This window comes from Camponotus vicinus, unplaced genomic scaffold, assembly GCF_025532165.1.
Source record: "Camponotus vicinus isolate PSW18456_S1 unplaced genomic scaffold, iyCamVici1.0 SCAF_2, whole genome shotgun sequence".
In the NCBI taxonomy this organism is placed as follows: Eukaryota; Metazoa; Arthropoda; class Insecta; order Hymenoptera; family Formicidae; genus Camponotus; species Camponotus vicinus.
The window spans coordinates 5915068-5938067 of NW_028141956.1; the positions used below are offsets into that span (position 1 = coordinate 5915068).

Here is a 23000-nt window from a genome sequence, read left to right on the forward strand (position 1 = left end):
CAGCTGATTCAAAATTATAAATATTTTCGTCTTATGTACAAGTGTTTTTTTATGTGTAACTCCAAAAAAGTTTTCTCTTAATTGCATAATGAGTTATTTCTTCAAATATACATTCCGTGCGTAATAATACGTCTGTGCACAAATATAAAGTCCGAATTCTGCAAATGGGAACGCAAAAATAGAGGGATACAACAGCTTGTTAGACTTAAAAGGTTCCACCTCCAACAGCTGACGCTCCTCTTTAATAGCAGCAAAGCTAAATAGGTAAAATATAAAACTAAATAAAATTAAATATTGCGCTAATTAATTATAAAGAAATATCGAATATGAGAAGCTTCGATGTATTAAGTTAACGATTAAATATTAGTTTTATAAAATTTAACGATCACCTTCGATATTATAGAATCGCGAGTTAATTATTATGAAATTAATTTGTTTATTCAATTATAAAATATTGTTATAAAATACACAATTATAAAATATTATATTTGTGTATTTACGAATTTCGTATCGGAAAATGTTCATAAATAAATTAATAAATTACGATTGCGAACGAGAAAATAGAAAAAAGATAATTACAATGATTTAAATATCTTAAACCTAAGTGATTTGAATATCTATACCCGAGAACAAATTTCCATACAAAAGTATTTCGATGGACTCTATAGGAAGGAATAAGCATGACAAATGATGATCATTTTTATGATGTTAACACAAAGGAACACATTAAACCATAATAATCCAAGAACTCGAAGAAGAGAATATATTGGATAGAAATGCATAGTGATTGGAAATGATTAGAAACTAAAAGACAGTGTGCATTCAACCTATTTATTAAAAATAATACTATTTTGTAATTATATTAAATTTTATAATTTAGTACATTGTATTATATAAAGTATTAAGCATAAAAATATTATGCTGTTATGAAAATTATAATAAAAGTATATAAATAATGTTGGCTATATTAGAATGGACCATATGAATTCTTTATATAAAGGAAGAGACATTTATTTTGCAACATCTGTATTTTTCGAATCTTAAAAACTTTCGAATTATAAAAACTTCAGAAGAATCAGTGATTAATTTAACAAATTCTATACATGTATTAATAATTAAATTTTTAAATAATTAAAATATGATTGATAAATATCAAAGATTAATTTACTGCTAATTAAGAAGGTTTATAGAAATACGGTTAAAAATGTTTTTATCCTACAGCAGGCATTTTGTGTTTTGTAAATAAAAATATATAAATATGACAATAAATATATAGAAAAATATTTATTTTATCTTTGAACATTACATTGGAAGATTACAGTATCTTTCGCGAATTGAATAATTTATTTACTATTAATTTATATACATAAGCGTCTTGCTATACAGCACTGATGCTATCGGCATTTCGTGCACATAGCACGGAAAAGAACCAGAAATTGTGCACATTATATGTTACCCTCTGAGAAAACATTCGTAGGAGATTGGCTTTGTAGTTCATGTCCACGTTTTTAATGTCTACAGAGGGAGTATCACTTTCAAGGATCACCTAAAAGCGGGCCATGACACCTCTCAGTCTTCTCTCTGGTATGTATATTTTTTTCTTTTAAATAATTTCTGTATATATAGGAAAAATAATTAGAGCATAATAATAGAAAAATAACTATAGAAAAATAATTTTTGCATTTTTTGGGGGGAAAAAGGTAAAATTTGAAGAAATATGAAAAATTGCTAAATATAATCATAATTCTCTCTTTATCTCTTACAAGCATTTTACGTGACTTTAATTTTTTTACGGAACTCTATCGATTTTAATGTTTTTTCTCATATTATATTACATTTTAAAAGGGCTAAGTGGCGCGCACATAGTGCACATTTTGATCCAACGATCTAATATTTATACATATATGTGGAAGGAGTTAACTTGGACAGGGATCTGCCAAACGGATATACAAAACCTTGAGAGGCAGATGCCGGGGCGAAGATTATGTAGCAGGTGTATAGATAGTGACAAGCGCGCGCGCATGACAGGTGAACTGGGAGCAGACGGTTTTAATTCCCACCTCAGATTGCCACCGAACTTTTTAAAGATCTCGAAAACTAAGTAAAATAACGAAAATTATTTATAGCCACGCATCACGGAAATTAAGTCTAATAATTTCGATATATTAGATTCCTCAGTCTCAAAAAATCTTACGCACCAATCGCAGTTTTATTGTCGTGAGTAAACATAGCATAATCGGAATTATATCGTACTGTCGAAAAAAATTGATGTGACGATTAATATCGCTCTCTCGATGCCCGTGCGAGAGAATAGCCGGGATTTCTTTTTGATATGCGCGGACGGGACCTTGTCTCTCGACGATTTATTTCGGGCATCGATGCGCGTAGATACGCGCGCGGAATACGCGATCGAGAGTGCGTGTCCCGGTATCGATGATTCCCCCGCGTGCACGTGCAGTCGATAGAAATGAATCGCTTCTTATGCTCTCCGCGGCGCTTCATCAGTTTTTCCCAGGACGACGCGATTTGCGTCGTGGCGTGAAGTCGATACTCCCGTGTGACTCTTCTTTCTCGTTAGTACGAACCGGTATTAGTGGGAGGGATGAATAATTTCGCCGGATGAATACAAACGTACGACTTCTACGATCGTCGTGCATCTTCCGCGGCATTTCTTCGCGATAAGAATAGCTTGCGAGCGATTGCGAGGATCGATAGGAAGAGATTCGGAGTCGAGCAGTTTGTTCCAAGATACGACATTTTTTATGTCGATGAGGCTATAAATCGTATCGCTATGTCTACATCATAAAGTTACCCGACAAGTCGTAAAATAAATCCTGATCCTTTGCAGTCGACGAATCTCCCGACCATGCTAATTTGAAAAATCAATTAACCCCGTCGAAAATTGACGCGAATGACGATGATGTATCGTAAAATGAAATTAAATTGCATCTCGACAAAAGTTTGCGTCAAGATAAGGAATGAATGTTAAATCTATTTTTTATCATTATTTCCTTAGGTATCAAATTGCAAAATAATTGTTTAAATTTTCGAAAACTTATATTTTAATTTGCGCTGGATTGTTTATCAAGTTTTATTTCAAAAATTAATATACGATTTTATTATTTCAGGAAATATTTCGTGAAACATTTCCGTTGTGTATCGATCGATGTCTTCGTTTGTAAAGAATAAGGATCCCAACTCGTCTCATACGTGAAGTATAGTGTTTCAATGTCAGTTACAGGAAGTAACTCGATACAGTTGGCTTCTGAACACGTGCGGACACTTAAGCGGAATAATATATCGCCATCGAGCGGATGGGATTCGCACGATTAAACACCGAATCAACAGCACCTTCAACGATATCGATATGAATCAAATATATCGATTCGCATAAATTGTGTATTAGTAAATAAATGTGCGATACTTTTCCACTCAGAAACTTATTTCACGCACAATAATTCGCGCAATAATCTATCATTTTAATCCAAAAAGATATTAAATAATTTATTAATTTATTATAGTATATATAAAAAAAATAAAATTCATTTATACGATATCTACTTTGAAGCAAGCGAAATTTCGCGAAGCGCTTTATTGAGGAGGAAGCGAGGGTCGACGCGAGAATCGGAGAACAGAAGGGCGCGTGCCAAGGGTTCGCATCTGCCGCAGTCTGCTTTACAGCCCCTCATTCTCTTTTCTAGAAAGAGAGAAGACCACCGTCACCAGTATCGCCGTACATTGCCATCGACGTGTGCATAAGTCTCCGGTTACAAAAAAGAAAAATAGGGAGAAAAAGGGAGGGACGCTTCCGCAGGAAGCACCGCCGAGATCCCTCTTCTTTCGTCCCTCATCGAACGTTCTCGTAAACGCGTGAACGAGCCGCATTCGATGGTGGAATAATCGTATGTGCGATAATCGTATGTATGCGATTATCGCGCTCCAGCGATCCGTGCGAACTCGCTCGCGAAATCGTGGAAAGAGGAAGATTTTACATATCTCGATCGCTGGGATTTCGCAATATATTGCAGGAGGTTTATTCTCGCAGAATATTACAAGTCGGCTCGTTACGTGCGGTTGAACGTAACGGAGGCCGCACGTAACAAGCCGAATGCAAAAGAACGCAAATTGATCCACGGCAAGCGTTGCAAAAACTGAACAAATAATAAACAAGATATTCTTTAAAAGAGGTGTGTGCATTTAATAAATAAATAATTCGTTCTACAAAACAAAATAATAATTTACAATATTCGGCTTCACTTTTACAAAAAATCAAGAAATTATAATTATAATTAAAGTAAGAAGAATTATAATTAAAGTAAGAAATTAATTATAATTAAAGTAAGAAGAATTATAATTATAATTATAATTAAATTAAAATTTAGTTATAATTATAATTAAAATTAAATTAAAATTTAGTTATAATTATAATTAAAATTAGAAAATGCTCTTAAAAAATTGCTTTTAGGAAAAATTTTATTTTGTCGTAGACTCGTAGATTCCATTTCCTTTCATTTTCTACGTCGAAACGGTAAGATACTTGATAGAGAAGAATTGTGTTAGTGCGATTTAATGCGGCCTACGAACACAGTACGTCCCTGTATTGGAGGGCCCTGAAGGAAGGGGACCGGAGCCAGGTAAGCAGCTGCGAGCATCTGCAGGGGCAGCGGCAGCCGCATGTTTAAATTAGTCCCGGTACAACTGTCGTGCGCGCAACATGTATGGAAGATCGTTCGCGAGTCCGGTGTGTTGGAAATCGAATTAACGAAAAACCGTGAAAGAAGTTAGTATTTAATGCACTTCGAATTATCTTAATTTTTGTTGCACAAATACAATCGATATCAATTCGAGATATTAGCATCAAAATTAACTTTCCGCTAAAATAAGATCGAAGAATTCTTTCCCGTGAAAAAGAAATAATTTTTTTCCTGAAGCTTACGAGCGCATAATGCTTGCAATAAATAATTAAGAGTTTTTGCACGGAGATTACAGTTGAATTTGAGTGTAACAGCTGAAAGATGATTGTGATAAATTAAATTCCGGTTGTATATATAAATATATTTAATTAGATATATATAAGAAACAGAAAGAAAGAGAGGGAAAAGACAAGTTGATGGCCGTAATATTGATACAAACGTCAGAAATTGTTTAAATGATCGTATGAAGAATCAAGAAACGGAAAAGGAAGCGGAAGATGTTGCTACTCAGGGTGATCGTGATGTTGATCGCGTGCTGGATCGTCAAGTGCGATCTGCTAGATCTCTATGTCCAGCACATGGACGAGACTATGAGGACGAAGTTGTACAATAACAAGCGGCATTCCATGTATCCCATTTCCAGAAGGATAAAGAGGAGTCCCGAAAATGAAGAACTGCTCAAGATCGATAAACAACGATTGGATGTTGATCAGGAATGGATTCCTTATCAAAACGATGCTTTGAACCATCCGAATAAACTAGAGGAAAATCATGATCCTGATCAATACGAAATGCTCTTGGGTGCACAGGATTCGGAACATCCTGAGGAAACGACGATAATTTGCGAAACCAAAAATTCACAAGTACCGATCAAAAAGAGAATCGAGACTATGAAATCGACATCTAATATCATTAAAGATGAAATAGAATCGAATATTTCGCATTATGCGATCGAAAAACAAAAAGAAGAGTTGAAGGACGAACTTCCAATCGTTCTAGAGAACCAGACCGATGGCGAAAAATTCGTCATCCAACCTCTAGAATTGGAAGAAATGTCTGTGAAAGAATGGAAGAATTCTGAAGAGATGGAGGATGAAGAAAATTCTCAGTTTGAAATCATCAACGAGGACGAACGAATCGATGCGAAGTCATTTGATGATCCAAGTTTCAAAAGGATGCCGAAATTATGGGAAAACCGGATACCGAAAAAATATTTTCCTCCTGTTGAAAAATCGGTCAAGCCTCATATCAAAAAAGACAAGATGAAGATGAGATTTAGAAGAAGTGTGAAGGAAGCTGGAGTTAATCGAAGAAGATTTAATAACAGAGTGCCAAAGTTCACCAGGTACGAGAAGCTCGACGAGGATGGTGACGTGATCCTCGAATGGGATCCCTCGGACGACAAGGAAGTAATATTCAGGGTCACTGCCAAGACCTTGGGCTACGTAGGCATTGGTTTCAACGAGAAGAGCCATATGATGGGAGCCGACATCTTACTCGCCTGGATAGACGATCACACTGGCGTTGTCAATCTACTGGTAAGTCGGTCTCCTATTAGACTTTATTTCGGAGTCACGATGGTCGTTGATCGATTGGAAGGCAACCGGACAATCGATAAATCTTGATGTCTGAGAAAAGGACGATCCTCATCGTACAAAAAAGTATCGGAGCTGCATAATTTCGACCTGCTGATCAAGTAAAAACGTATATCTATATTATCATTCTTGCTATGATTTCTTATATATACTTTTTATAATGATGTTACATTACATTACAATGATGTTATATTGCAATTAACGAAATGTAGAAAAAAACAGAGAAAAATTTTCAATTTTAATTCATTAATATACACATCAAAATATTTATTATCGATGGTTCTTTTTAAGTAATTGATTTCTTAAAGTAATTGATTTCTTAAAGTAATAGTTATTTTAATAAAAAATTAATTCAAAAACTAAATTACTAAATTAATATATAACAAACTAAATTAATTACTAAATTAATATATAAAAAACCAAAATAATTACTAAATTAATATATAAAAAACTAAATTAATTACTAAATTAATATATAAAAACTAAATTAATTACTAAATTAATATATAAAAAGTTTGTTTTTTGTACAAAACTAAATTAATATATGAAAAGTTTTGTAAAACAATTTTTTTGCGATTATTAATGCTTCATACGCGACAAATTATTTTCACACGATTGCGACGTGAAATTAGCGCGGTTATCGTGCAAAAAGCGATTTGTGTAGGTATGAGAATGCGAACAAGGATTAATAAAACGGTCGCGATCTAACTAGATAGACTAACGACTAATGGATCGCCGTCTCGTCGTTCAATCGCGTGGGAAGGACTCGTTTTCTTCTTATCGTCGCTTATCGATTGCATAACATATACGACCGCGTGGAGTCGACAATCTCTCAACGCTTTTTCTTTGCTCTCTGTGAGTCATTTCAATGATTAAATCAAAGTACAGCTCACACGTCAGAATTACTATAGAAAATAACGTAAACGAAAGAGAAAAAGAAGAAGAGCAAAATATCATATTGTTTCAAGAAAGTTTTTCGAAGCCTAATTTTAATGTAATTAATTGGAATAAAATATTTTAATCCAAATTATAATATAATGCGATTTTTCCTTTAATATATAAAATAGAACTAGTATTTTTTAATCGAATACTAAAAGCGAAATTGTAATACATAATCTTGACTGCTCTTGACGACGACACGTCAATGTCGGAAATGTTCGAGCGGAAAAGTGAGGACGAAGAAACAAACTCCTCGACTTGATTTCGCGCCGAAGCAGCTCCCCATGAGATACGAGACAGTTCGAAACCTGTCGGCGCGTATCTCTCTCCGACGAAGAGAGCCGGTGAAAGGCCGCGAAGCAGGGAGATAGGTATACAAAAAGGGGGCGACAACAAAGAGAGGAGAACGAGGTGGAGAGAAGGAGGAAGAAGAAGAAGGAGCAGAAGAATAGAAGAAGCACAACGAAGAGGCGAAACGAAGAAAACGAAAGAATGGAAAAAGAAGCTAAAGAAACGAGAAAGCCGGGGAATTAAAGGAAGATTAAGAAGACGGTTGGAGCAGAGAGGGAGGTCGAGCTTGAAGGATCTGCGCGAGGCTTCGATAGAAGAGGGAGAAATAACAAAAGGAGTATCACGACTAGCCCTGAGCCGCATCTCTCCACTCAAACGACGAAATCGCTTTCGAAGCCCGCTCACGCAACCGATCGTATTAATGAGAAACGTTAATTAACGCGGCATCATGACGTCCGATGAAGTCGTCTTCGTCCAGATGTATAATGGCCATGTCGCTTTGAGAAATGAGTAGGACGGTACATCTGTTACGAGAAAGGACTAAATACCCGTCAATATAAGTAATAATTTTGATCGACAAAAATAATATCGGATATAATTATTATCTATTATGATGTAGAATAATATAATAAATATAATATACTGCGTGTGACAATTATAATTTCGAAAAAAGTGGCACGAGACGTTTTAATTGGTGGCCAGGTACCAGAGGACCGGCGAAGAGAACTAGCGATGGAGGTCCGGATCCACAGAACCTGCTTCGGCTCGAACCCTGCTCTTCCCCGAAATCCTAATCTTAATTAAATTTATATTCATTACGCTTGACGACGCTCAGCCGTATATCGCTGCTCGAGGAATTTCTTCCAAGATCGCGGCTTGTCTTCTACGTTTAACACGGAGGCTGAAAACGTGGAATTTACTCGGCAATTTCTTGTACTATTTGGCTTCGTAATAGCATCTTTTTCTTCTTCGTTCTCCTCCTATCGTAAGACGAATTGATTTTATTTTTACCAGATACTTGTATTTATCCAGATTGTAAAGCTTTTTTCGCAAAAATTTTTCTTTCCTTCAGAATTAATTCGCGCTTCGCCTCTCGCCTCTTCAGGAAAGATTAAAATACGCTTTCGAGAGAGTCACGCGATGTATACCGGGCGAGTCCTAAGTCTGTCCGAAATAAAATTCGGTGTAAACGAATAAGTCGCATTTCTGTCGACTCTGGATTTTCGTGAATCTATGTCGAATCGATTTACCTGATCCCAACGAGAGAATTGGGAGAAAAGAGGGTGAGACAAAGAAATACCAGGGGATGGCGAAGGAAAGGATGGAGGGGAGGCATAGATTCAAGAAAGGGCCGGGATAAAATTAACGAACGTGGTTCCACAACGGACGAGATAACGTTGTGATAAATTTACGTCGGTCTCTCGCCGCGCGTTTCTTCGGCGCGTATGTGATCGATCTACCCTCCTGCCCTTTTTACCTTGATGAATTGTAAATCTGCGACGAAATGGACCGGGACCGGACTTATAGGTACCTTATCAAGAGTAATTTGTCCTTGCGTAAATTAATAGAAACGTAGAAAATGATTATAATCGAGCTTCCTTTTTTTCATAGCAAATTTGATAATTGATAAAGAGAATATAGATTTTCTTTTTTCGGAAAAAATACATTTTCAAGAAAATATCTATATTTAATCGATGCAATTTATATATCATTTTTAAGCATTTTATAATTTAAAAGATAGCGTTATGCAAATCAACTTCTTTTTTACAAGAAACAAAGTGTTTTTAATCGCGAGCGTCATAATCGACGCGCAGGATTCCCCCCCGTTGAGGCGACAATTTGTTATCGTTGACGGTATCCCACGTGCACATATATATGCACATGATGTTTCATAAAGAAATTCACGTTTGACAAATATCATCTGTACGTCTGTACCTGTTGCACGAACATGTGATAGACTTGAATTTGAATTCAGACGCCCCGGAGGTTGAAGGCGCCGGCGGCGAAGGATACACATGTGATGTGGATATAAGGGTTGCGTATGTGAATTTGGTTCATTGAGTGTGGTCGTGTGCGGAGATTGGCGGCGAGAGGACGAAGGAAGGGCCCGCCGGGTATGCTCGGAGTTAGGGGCCCAGTCAAGGCCTCCAGACATCATCGGCAGGGGGGCCGTGCGCGAATCTTTGAGCATCACTGCCGAGAAGGACGAAAAGGTAGTTCCAGGTCTGGTGAAACGAAATGGCGATACGTGTGTGTATCTCGATAAAAATCTCGGGAAAAAGCTGAAAGCCCCGAAGATCGCCCGACGTATTGGAACCTCTTCATAAGTTTCACCGATTAAAGGTGAATGCGAATAAAATATGCATCGAACTAGAGATTGAATTCTAAATCGAATTAAATTAGAAAATAATCAAACTGCATCATTGAACCTTCAATTTTCGCGTCGGATAATTAATTAATCAATCGCTATTAATTCACGACGGATAGTTTGGCCGGCGAACAGGGAAGCCCGTGAATGAGTCTCATCGGCAGCCAACCGGTAGAAGAGTTTAAAGGCGACCAGCGTCGTCCAGCGTGACCGACAATGCGTGCACGCGTACACGACGATTACGATCGTAATTTATTACCGCGCCGGGAAATACGAGTCGCTGCGCGAGCGAATCTGAAATGCACGTAATCTGCGATCCGTCCATCCTCTGGTCCCAAGGGCCGATGGGTCTCTGTCCAGGACGTACGGACAGACGGGCGGACGTACGGACAGTCGAGCGCAACGGTGCATGGACGGGCCTCCTCCTCTTCCTCCACGCCACCTTCTCCTACCAGATTTCGCTGCGATTTTTTTCTCATTATCCCGGACGATCCCTCTTGTTCGTTTTCTACCACCGGCCAACACGTTTTCGTTCTTTTCCAATCCCACTTCGCGTCGACCCCTCCCGCGCGAGATACTCGGCCGCTATCTTCTCACAAAGCGCGGCGTACATGCCGAAGAAACGCAAAAATAAAATCCTTAACGTGTCTTGGATGATAGCCGGATTAGCGGTGATTAATGATTATCGCGCCGTTTAAAAATTCTTAAATCAAAAAATACAAAATTAATGTGGCTAATGTGGTAAAAAAGATGCTTCTCGCAATATCGTAATTGATTATTAATTATCAACATTATGTAATAAATTATCAATAATCTATAAATTATTAATCTATAAATAATCTATAAATAATCTATAAATTATTAATGTACCTTAAAAAGCAACATAAAGTGAAAGATACGAGAGAAACGAAATTTCAAAAGTTATTTTTACCTGTAATAGAAATAAACAATCATAGATAGCTCGCCTCGAGATGCAATGAAGATTCGTTACACCGGTAGCGTTTATTAAGCACGATTAGCGGCAAAGGTGCATATGTGAAAGAAGGTGGAGGTGTGATAAGTAGAAAGAGAGTCGGTAATTTATATATCTTCAAATGCCCCGAAGGTGGGTTAGGCACAGCTGCTCGACTTTACGGTGCTATTGCGCTGCCATATAGCTTAGGCATCAACAACGAGACCTGTTTATACCTAGCATCGTGTATTATGTCCCGTGCAAAGAAGAGAACAGGAATTCGCCAGAGAATTTGTCTATCTGATCCGTCTTCGCGCTAATCATTGCTCTCTTGCCTCGCTCCTTCTTCTTCTTCTTGTTCTTCTTGGTGTCGTAGAAGTCGTCTGGTCGGTTCCGCCGCTTTATCTCGTTTCACGCATTACATCCGTGGTTCTTTGCGGCGACGAAAAGGAGACGAAAGGAAATTCCCTTTCGACCGAAGAAGAATATTTCACGGATTAAGATTAACTTCGTACTTGGTGGCGTGTATTTCAGTCGGAGCTTCTTCGAATTTAATACGAAACGTTCTTTCTTTTTTGTCAGAAAATTTCATTTTTGGTAATATAATATTTATATAATATTTATATAATATTTATATAATACTCTAGAATATCTCTTAAAAAATGTCCAGAATTAACGCATTTTTCTTGAAAAATATATGTCCGATTAGATTTTTTAAAGAAATATACGATTTTTCTTGCACCTTCTTATTTCAAGTATAACAGAAACAGGAGCGAGCAGAACGGAAATCGATTATATCAGGTATAAATTCAATCGGATATCTCTGAGAGAGCGGATATCCCTGAAACACCGAGAAGGATTATTGATAAACGAAGAACGAGACGCTTATTAGTATTCCAGAATTCTTGACATAACCCAGCCGTATGATTTATGATTCTCGCGTCGCAGAACCGGTTCATCCTGGTCAAATAAAATATCGTCTGTACCGTGCCATTCGTTCAGTCTCGGTGAACCACCCTTCCGAGCCACGTACCTGAATCGTCGTACGTTTCTTACTGCGATCTTCTCCGCGACCTCTCTTCTCGTAATCCGAGACTCCGCTCTTCGGGTGAGAATCTGATAATTTTACAATGTTGTCCGTAACAACCTGCCGTGGACAGACTTGGAGGAATCCCCCACAGTGATATTATTAATTAAAAATAATTATTAATTAAAAAATTATAATTAATTAATGCCAGTAGTGGCATTTAAACATTGCGAGCTATTTCATGTTTTCCGGGTTATAAAAAGTGTCCAAGTTCTCACATTGACTGATGCCTCCAACTAGCAAACTAGTTAAATTTTTCAATTTAGAAGTTATCTTCTAGTAGGCAACGCTATACGTAAACCGGTCTGCAAGTAATGTCTGCTGCGAAACTCCTCCATATTACAAAGTGGAAGCACAGAGATTTAATGCCGTAAAAGTAAAAATTTGGAAAAATAATTATTCATATTTGATTGAATAGATTTGTAAATTTTATAATAAAAAAATCGCTTTTTTTATTCATATCAAAATAAGAGCTTTTCTCTTAGAAATAAAAAAGTTATATGTATGCATTGATCACACGAGCCATATTAATTTCAAGTAGCTCGTAATCTCTTTTCATCGATATCAATCTCAAAGATCGATATAGACTCGTCGATATAATTTCTTTGGATTAAAACTCTCATTCATTAGAACAATAATTCTTAGATAATCCTAAGATTTTCATTGAATACATCCAATTGATAAAAAGAATAAATGAAAGTTCTCCTCTATTTCTGCCGCACATCGCAAAAATCAAGAAGACAGCCTGATATCAGGGTAACTTTTGGAGTTAACGTCCTGAATAAGCACGAAAACGTTTCTCCTATATTTCTCTTTGCTTACTGTTGAATTTTTTTGTTATACCAGTGTTACCGGTATAGTTACCGGTAATATGTAGCGGCACGATGGGAGTTACGGACCCCCTTTTTTGGACCCCGCCTCGCCTCCAGGAAAACAACGCTCAAAAAAGAGAGCGAATTAGCGCTGTTAGTGGTCGAACCACCGCGAAACTGGTTCGCAGAAGCACTCTCATATTCCAACGAAAGACTTTGTCTAGTTTTACGATTATTTAAAACTGTTGAAGACGCATAACTTATAAAGTCTTTTCTTGAAACATGTTGTCTGGAAAATTAAGTCTTGATTTGCGCAAAAACATTACTGACATATTATATGTTATTTAATAGCATCTCATCAAATTTCTCAAGAAGTTTAATTACCGGATTAATATCTGTAACTGATCGGATTTTTTCGAAAGAAATATGCAATTCTTCCTCGTAAAAACGACTTCGAAACGCAACTGCAAACTTTATTCGCCGTATCAAGCCGGAGAATCTCTTAGTGCGTCTTTAAGTCGATCGGTGCAACCGGTGAGAGCAGAAATTCCACGTGCGATTAAAGTAGTAACCGCGAGAATCGTTAAGCGGTCCGCCGAACAAATTGCGGGGGACGCGCGCACCCCCGAGTAGCGGCTGGTCAGGCGCCTCCCCAACGAGTGAGGGAGCGAGAGGGGTTTCCAACCGCATTTTAATTCGTTGATTATTATTCCACGTAACCGCTCGTAAAACCGGCCACGATGAGCCTTAACGACTCGCCGCGCGTAATTGCGCTTAACCGCGTACGCGCTTCTTCGATGCCGAGACCGCGACACGTGAGAACCGGGGCCGGAATCGCGATTAAAAGTTTGACACAATCATAATTCCCTTGAAAATAGAATAAAGTAAATCAATTCAGAAATGAAAGAGAGGGAAAATTGCAAGATTCTCTCTCTCTCTCTCTTGTTTGCTCTATCATAAATATATAGTAATCATCTTTAAATGTAGATGCTGTAATTGTATGACGTTATTTTATTTTAATACTTTAATACTATTATAGATTTTAATAGCGATTTAGATTTAAAAGGTATGAATGTTTAGAAATATTTTAACCAAGTCTTTTCTTGGCAATAGCTGAAGAATAAAGAACTACTACTATTATTATAAATTTTTTTATTGTTCATTTAGTTTCACTCATAAACATTAAAAAAAGTTAAATGTTACACATAATATTATTATAAATATACTATTATTAAATATTATTAAATATTATTAAATATTATTTTATTAAATATATTAAAGTATAAAAAGTCATATACTGTCATTATCTTGATTAAATTAAATTTTTTACGATATAATTAAATTATACATTCAAATATTTCAAGAGTCATACAGATTTGTCCGATTGATTTTTCATCTTTATGATGATGCAACTAAATTACATAAGTCGCATCTGTGAGTTACAAATCTGCAAGCAATTTACGCAAATTTTGTCGCCGATCATCATGTCGATTCTGTGGAGTTTCCGAAGGACAGAAAAGTTCTTTATCCCTTCTCTTCGGGGAACAAACTGCTACCAGCTGCTGTTCTGCCAGGTGGTAAAAAGGAGATTCGGGCGAGAAGGAGGGAAGAAGGTTCCAAATGCACGTGAAAAGGAGAGAAAAGGAAAGAAGAACGAAAAGTGCGGTTGGTTTCACTAGTGAGAATGAAAGAGAAAGAAAGAGAGAAGGAGAAAGGTGCAGGGAAGAGCAAGACATGGAAAAAGCAAGCTAAAAAGGACAGCGATGGAAGAAGGAAAGGAGAGGAACGAGGGGAGAGCGACCCAAATGCACGTATACTTCAAAGTGCAGGAGAGAAAGAGAGAAAAAGAGAGAGGGAGAAAAAATGAAGAAGAGGCTACCACCAAAACACCTGGCGAACATTCTCTCCTAGTGGCGCCTCTTCGAAGACATTCCTTCCTTTTTCTTCAGGATCATGGGATCCATGGGAACCGTTTTCGGGGCACAAAGCGACAACACACGGCGGCGTTTCCTTTTTTGCGGACGCTACGATCCATCCCATGGAAAAACATTCCATGGTATATTTGCGACCGGGATCTCGGGATCTCGCGTCTCCTGCGTAGAAAGCCGTCGATCGGCATTTATACGAGACGCGCATTGTGTGCGAAGCAAAATCGCGGGAAAATGATATCCTCTGATATCCTGTTTTTATTTCGTCGAAGCGTCATCCGAGAAGAATCTTCGACTGACGATCTTAATCCCGATCTTAATCCCGATATGAATAACTTGTGATGTACAGTGATGTGGTATCTCTTTCCAATTTAGAGCTTTTTAAAGCGATCATAATCCCTTGTGAAAAGAAAAATTTTTTTATCTCATGCGATATTTTATGAATCTCACATTGCGATAAATAAATGAAAAGTTGATTAAATATGCGATGAGAAAGGATGTCTCGCAGAGGAGAATCCGCGTCACCGCTCAAGGATTCGTATCCTTACCTGTATCTTGGGAATGTCTCGCGAATAGAACTCGCGTGTGACGCGAGTAGAGAAGCCTCTCGGGAGACTCTCGCAGGAAGCGCAATCGTGCCGGTCCGTGACGTCACATCCGTCGAATTAATTTTCCGCGTCCCACAAGCGTGCGAGTGGATCGAAGACGTCTCTCGATCGTCCTCTCGATTCTTTGTTGAATCCTGACGATCTAAATTGCAACCTTCGTCTTTCTTCTCGTCGCATCGATAAAATCGTTGATTCGACTATATCTAGGCGGGATTAACGAGCATTGAATAGTAGCTCTTCGTGCGAGGATAATGACATCGTGGACGACGTAATCGTTATCCTGCGCTGCCAGAGAACTCGTTTTTAAATCGGGAACACGGGACATGAGTTGTCAGCGTCGTCGTGACTCACAATCGCAGAAAATCAATGTCTACCGGCGAGAGTCGAGCCGGCTTGCACCTCGACAGATCGTTTGCATAATATTTTCGTCTAACGAGCTACTTTGCGGCATTTTTCGCCCTGGCGTAAACAGGATAATCTACTGTGGGAATCGAGGGTGTTTCCTCTTCTTTTTCTTTTTGAACTTTTCACATTTTTCGAGATACCCAACTGGTTTTCAGATGCGTGGAAACCACCATGTTGTTTTAAACTTATTCCCGATAAATTAATGTCGATAGATAATATGCATGTTATAGCCTTTACGGTTCGATCTTACATCTTGAAATAGTTTATTCGCTATGAAGTTACAAAAAGAACTGTCGAGAAATGCAAATGTTAAAAAAAATCGCGATTCTATTTATCATTGAAAATTAGCGTGAGAGTCTCACACGTTGTAGGATAGATTCAGTTGTGAAATATCAATTTTTGGATAACGATCGAATGAATTAATTAAAAAACAGCCTTCTTTTCGGATCGCAGACCTTTTAATCAACGAACAACGGCAGGGCCGTACTAATTAGCCTGATGGCGATGAGAATATCCGGATGCCATGAGAAAATCGTCACGAACTTCGTGAGAACGCACTTGAACCCCACGAAATTGCGATGCGACTCTACCGCTGTGATCGAGATAAAAAAGAGGAAGATTTTTGCAGCCTTCCGGATAGATATATGCACGTGTATTATTATGATACCCCTGACCGGTCAGATTGTTCCCCACTAAAGAAACCGATTGTAATTAAAACCCACTTATCTTTACTTGAAGACCGAAAATCGAACATTTATTTTATTTATTTTAACTTTTTAATTTATTTATTTTATTATAGAATCAATAACTGTGAAAAGTTTAAAGAAAAATAGAAGAGTGATCTTTGTTATCGGGGATTAATAATATATAATATTTTTCTATTTTATATTAATATTTATTTTATATTATAATTTCTGCCCTTTTACGTGTGCATTCCTCATATATTAAAAATAGATGAATATTATTAGTGAATAATTAAAATGTTAATATTTGATTTCCTGCTTTTTTCCCTTTTGGATCTCTTCTTATTCATATTTCTATCGATTCCTCGCAACGTTTCGCAAGATACACTTATTACTATTTCCTTTTTACACGTGCTCGTTACGAGGAACGTAGTACTCCACCGGGCATGACGACGCTACGGCAATTATTTGGATTCATTACGAGCAGGAAGGAGACTTCCCTTCGGGGTTTCGCCTCTCGTCTCTCGTCTCGTGTACAAACGTCAGGGTGCACCCCACCGTAACCGGGGCCCAACGGACCTAAACGCCTGCGGCCTCCCTTATACTCGCGTGCGCTACCATAACGCAGCTGGGAAACTGCTCCTTTCTTTTCTTTCCAAAGTGTAACGCCTTATCGACGGACACTAAAATATTAGGGCCCGAGATTCTGGGTATTTTTTTGTAAAATCATAATCATATATGTATATTACACAAGGTGTATATTAGATCTATTACATAATTTCGTATCGCAAAGTTCTTAAATAAATTTTGAAAAAAACCAACCTATTAGTAGAAAAAAATTCAATGAAAAATTGTTTTTTGTTGCAAACTTTAATTTTTGATAGGATAATAAGTTTTTTGTTAAATTTGTAACTTTTTGAAATTAGTATTTCTTACTAATTTATAATTTTTAATTCTATATATTTTTTAATTCAATATTTTTATTAATATCAATTCTAAAATAATTAAATAACTCATACGTAAACTATGTAATCACGGTGTAAATAATTTTATTTAAACGGTATCAGCTTTGTGACGACTAAACTATACGTTATTTAGGTTGGCCGACATTAACGCGTGAATGAAAAAAAAATTGCGGCATAACATATAAAAAATGATACATTCACCGTACTTCGCTTAAGCAAAGTAAAAGAGAAAGTAGGTAAGTCTGGAGAAATAAATTGCGTCGGACAGGAGGACCCCTAGTCCCACTTCGCCACAAATGCGAACACCTGGCACTCACCTGACCTAATAAAGCTCTCGATCTCTCGTTCAAACTACAAGAAGCGAGTTTCGGAGCCCGCGGGGCCTTGTTTCAACGGGTACGTTGAACTTCCTGACGATGATTCTAACGTCTTTTTTCCCTCTTCGTGTTCCAGGACTCGCACGGTATCGAGATGAAGGCTGCACCAGTTGTCGACATATCACAGGACGTCCGAGTACTCGGTGGCTCGCAAAACGACAGCCACACCATGGTGATATTTGCTAGGAAGTGGCAGACATGTGATCCTCAGGATCATCAGCTTACGGTAAAACAAAACACTAATTAAAAAAACGATGATTATATAAGCAGTCCTGTTGAAATTAAGTCTAAATAATTTTTCGTTCCTTTATTGTATAAAACATATTTTTCTCTATATTAAAAAATAATATATTTCAAATAATTAAAGAGCTATCAATATTTGATTTTATGATGAAGAAAGTATTATATATTACTTTTTAAATAATTGAATTTAAAAAAAACACAACATTACTGCATGATGAATAGCTCATAAAATTATGAGTCCACAGGTATATTTTAGACTTAAAATAAATCTTACTTAATTCTGAATCTCCGGTGGCTTCAAATATTATACGTAATTGAAAGGAGTCATTCAGATATCAGAATGACTCGCAAGCGTTCATTAACGCAGCGAGAGCCGGAAATTTATCGCACCTAACTAACGCCAAATTACTTTCCGACCTCTAATTCACTGCTCTATAATTAAAACACGTGCAAAGAAAGCAAATTTCGCTGCGTACATATCTCGCTCATACTGGCTCGAATGGGGTCCTTAAGGGGTCCGAGGAAGTCGGAGAAAGAAAGAGAGAGAGAGAGAGAGCGAGCGGCCCGGAAGATTTACTATACAACCGTCGCGACTCTGTAGAATTCGCGGAGAACCCTCTTTCGATTTATGCCTGAAAAGCAGAGGCCCCGCAGGTTTTAAGAGACCTCGAGGCCTCGCTGTTTCGAATTCCCGCGGTGGTATTTAGGCATTTAACATGCCGTCTGTTCCTCTTCCCCCGTCTCTGTGACACAAATCTTTGACGATCAACGTATCCGCTTCTAATTGCACGCTCTACTTCTATAATCGACATTTGAAATATTATTTATCGAATAAAATTTCTTCAAAATTTTACAAAATACCAAGTTCTACTCGTTAATATCTTTTAATATTGATTATTTTGCCGCTTTAAAAAACGAAACTCGTTTGTATGATTTCAGGAGGACACCATCAGAGTGCTGTGGGCTCTACATCCAACCGATCCAGAATTAAACACGGCGGTATGGCACGAGAATAGACGAGGCGGAAAGGCCCTAAGGTTGAAGACAGCTGCGGCACATTCGCCACCGCGAGAATTTCAGGATGTACGACACTGGGACGTGAAACTTAGCCAGGTAGAGAGAGATAATATCAATACTGACATTGGTGCCAAGTACATAAAAAACAAACAAAGAAAAATAAAAATAGATATATTAATGATTTTACTTTATGCTTTTACTTTACTTTATGATTTCACTTTAATATAAATAATCATAAATTATTTATGATTGAATTTTATTTTAATCCAAATCGTCTTTGTCACTTTTTTAATTTCGCGCTTGTACTAAGGAATTGCGACTTAATACCATCGTCGTTTTGGCAGTTTGAGGTGGAGGACACGGACACCGTTTACTGGTGCAAGATCTTCAAGACCTCGCTGAAAGAGAAACACCACATGATAGGGGTAAGTAAATACACGGCGATGCAAATTCTCGCTAACAGGTTTCTCAAGTAGACGCGAACCTCTCGAGAATAAGTCTCGGTGCTGCGAGGAATGCAAAGGTTGGGCCTGATTCGTATGTGCTTCACGAATCACGGTCATTCATGCCGGACGTCGCGCGACGTGGACGCGCGCGTCATTAGAATAAAGAAGAGATCCGGAATGATGTCACTGCATGTACCGAAACGTTGGCCGACTGTCAATGCGATCTCGCGGGAGAGAGGCTCGTGATTGTTCCCAGGCTCATGAATCTCTCGTTGAATCGACCTTTGAGATATCGATGAAGCTCTTCAAAGAAGCTAAAACATAATTTTTTCAAACCGGGGAAAATCAATCAAAATTTCTTTCGTGCAAATTTCAAAAATTGCAATGACACGAGGGCAGTGAATATTGAATGCCTCGTATTCATACGTTATCTATTATAATTTCAGTACACACCGTTCGTGGAAAAGGCCAACGAGGATCTAGTCCATCACGTTATCCTGTACGAGTGCACATCGACGTCGCCGATCCTCGGCGAACACTCCAGGATCGCGGGTGCCAAATGTTACAGCCCGACGATGCCGCGAGCATGGGATTCGTGTCTGCAGCCTATCCTCGCTTGGGCTCGTGGCAGTAAAGGTAAATTATTTACAAAGTGAAAACAAAGGATACATATTGAAGCCACGATCGAGTTGCTGTCCCCCTCGGCAAGATAATTTGCTGCAACGAAATTTCCTGCAAAATGCTAAAATACGTTGAGAATGTCGGCGAAACTATCATCTATCACGCGATCAAGAGTAGAGATTAAAGAGAAATCGAAAGAGAAAACTTTCAGACGACTAAAAATTAAACTACATAATTTAATTTTTTTCACATACAAAAATAGTTTAATTAAAGTAACATCATCGCGCGATGTCTTGCAGGGGAATGGCTGCCGGAACACGTCGGCATACCTGTAGCGGAACACGGCGAGAGCTCGTATTATATGCTGGAAGTCCACTATAATAATCCGAGTATGAAGAGAGTGATCGACAGCAGCGGCATAAGAGTCTACTTGACTCCGAAACTTCGTCCTCAGGAGGCGAGCATCCTCGTGACCGGCGTGGCAGTCAGTCCTCTTCATGTAGTGCCTCCGAAGCAAAAAGAATACGCCACCGCGGGATACTGCACTCCACATTGCACCAATATGGTAATGAAAAAATTGAAATTGAGCTGAAAACAATGCTTTATGTGTGTTACTTACATACAAAAAAATATTTAAAAAATGAGAATAGTTTTTCTATTTTTTTGGCAAACATTATTGTAATTCTGATATTGTTTTTAATTGTTATATTTTATACTTCCTTTTATCGCAATAAATATTCATGTTCAAAATTGCAATGTGCACAAAATAATTAAATAAAGAATATATGAAATTAAAAGAATTGATTGTAAATTTTCTTCCACAGATGTTTCCCGAAGATGGTATCAATATCGTATCGGTTGTCCTGCATTCACATTTAGCCGGACGTCGTCTCAGCTTAAAGCACATTCGACGAGGTAAAGAACTGCCGAGGATAGTCCAGGACAATCATTTTGATTTTGACTACCAGCAGTCTCATACGCTGGAGAAGGAAGTGAAGGTGTTACCTGGGGATGAACTCGTCGCGGAATGCGTCTATGGCACTTTGAACAGATCAAAACCGACTTTAGGCGGATACGCAGCTACCCAGGAGATGTGCTTGGCGTTCATTGTACATTATCCCAGGACACCGCTCGCCGGCTGCTACAGCGTGACACCCGTCAGGGATCTTTTCAAGACCCTCGGCGTGCATAGCTTCAAGGGGATAACGATGGATTACTTGGAAAAGCTATTCTTGATGAATGGGTGAGTTATCTCGTACAGAATATTGTTAAGTAATCACATCATGATTTAATCAAGAAATAAATTATCTTAATTATTGGAAAGGATTATTATTTAAAAAATATAATTTTTTTCCTTTTTCATTACTAATTAAGATAGATTTATAGTGATATTATAGTAAATATATTGAGTCATATTTCTTATAAAAACCTATATTGATCTTATCTTGGCTTAAATCTAGCATTTATTTTAGAACTGTTTTGACTCTACCTTCGACCAACCTGCAACAGCAACTTTCCGCTTATCCGGTCACAAGACCAACAGAGGAGATCGACAAGGTTCTTGTTAAGCAAGCTGAATCCGCGTTAAGAGCGATGAAAGATTATACGGAAGAGAGCGAGGACGATAATATCTTTGCGCGACTTATTATCGAGGAGCCCGAAGAATTTCGAAGTAAATATATAATAAAAATAATAAGAAATCGATAAAATATTTATAAATAAATTAAAATATTTTGTGTAACTCAATTCTTATTTTTTAACATTTTCTTTAATATTTCCAGATCGCACTATGGCTGAACATATGCTGGCTTTACCATGGACAGAGCAATTGCTTGCAAAAGCAATAGAAAATAATCTTTATCACGGCAGACACATGACATTCTGTAGAACAAGGAAAGACGAATTGGCACTGGTAAAACCTCTCAATGCAATTAAAACATTTGTAAAATTTAAAATAATATTTGCATTTTTCAATTAAATATTTAAAAAATTATTAAATTCATATAATTTTTATAATATTATATATAATTGTTTTTATTATATATATATTTCTTAATTTTTTGTTTCAAGCCGGCAGATATTCAGACCTTCCCGAATTACACGGCACTACCGGAAATAAACGACACGACTTGTAGCGAATTTAAGAACACATACGGCTCCTCTGGAAGCCTTTTTCATATCCCCGTGATAAACCTGGTCACTATCATCATCGTATCGATCGTTTCGTTGTAAGATATCCGCGAGCAAATAGTCAAACACAGTTAACGATAAGCGTTGCAAGACGAATGCATTCTCACTATATCGATTGCGCGAGTATGATGCGAACGGCTTTCTACGTCATGAATGTTTCCTGTACATTTCCGAATTTACGAAAGGAGGCCAATTAATTTATTAATTTAAGCGATCTTATCTTGTATATTGAACGGTTTCCGACCACTCGAAACTGATCGGCAAGTTCCTAAAATACTAGGTCGCTGGTCAATTCCTCTTCATAAGGGGACGACAGAATTTTTTAAAAGTTATCGTCGATCTAGCACACACTATAAACTATATATATATGTGTAGAAATATAATATAATATAATATATATGTAAATATGATTATATATATATTAATAATACGTATTTATAAGACATACACAAGCTTCTCTTTTTGTACGAATTTTGTATAAAAATAAAATGTGTCTGTAAACATGTATATATTGTTGTCTATCCGAGTGAGAAATTTTATTCCTATTTTTAACCTATTTCTATTTTTTACGTTTATAAATTTTGGAAGATTTCATTTATGTAAGAATTATGTTGTAAAAAAGCTCCTACATTGTACATTAAATAGATAGTAAACGAAAAACAGTTTTCCATTTAAGAATTTAAAAAAGAAACTTTCGGAAAAATTATAAATTAAATAGTTTCATAGGGTGATCTGATTACTTAAAGTATTAGAAGTATTAAAAGTACATGTTGAATTGA

General features: G+C 37.3%; 1 protein-coding gene across 2 annotated transcripts; it reads left to right on the forward strand.

Moving 5' to 3' along the window:
* The first annotated feature begins 4670 nt into the window (after nt 1-4670).
* Nucleotides 4671-22728, forward strand: LOC145966744 (MOXD1 homolog 1-like). Of its 2 annotated transcripts, none has more exons than XM_083091069.1 (10): nt 4671-6232; nt 17781-17930; nt 18887-19060; nt 19309-19389; nt 19857-20046; nt 20331-20596; nt 20856-21274; nt 21492-21703; nt 21813-21943; nt 22102-22728. In XM_083091069.1, exons 1-10 carry the CDS (start codon nt 5192-5194, stop codon nt 22261-22263), a joined length of 2826 nt encoding a protein of 941 aa, XP_082947195.1. In that variant the 5' UTR covers nt 4671-5191; the 3' UTR covers nt 22264-22728. The 2 variants fall into 2 exon arrangements, with proteins under 2 accessions (XP_082947195.1, XP_082947196.1); XM_083091070.1 differs by having other exon boundaries at nt 4672-6232; nt 21504-21703.
* The last annotated feature ends 272 nt before the right edge of the window (nt 22729-23000 follow it).

Coding starts and splice junctions, on each gene's coding strand:
- LOC145966744 (XM_083091069.1), top strand. CDS start 5,192: ATGTTGCTACTCAGGGTGATCGTGATGTTGATCGCGTGCTGGATCGTC. Junction 21,275..21,491: donor AAGCTATTCTTGATGAATGG/GTGAGTTATCTC, acceptor GCTTAAATCTAG/CATTTATTTTAGAACTGTTT. Junction 21,944..22,101: donor GGAAAGACGAATTGGCACTG/GTAAAACCTCTC, acceptor TTTTGTTTCAAG/CCGGCAGATATTCAGACCTT.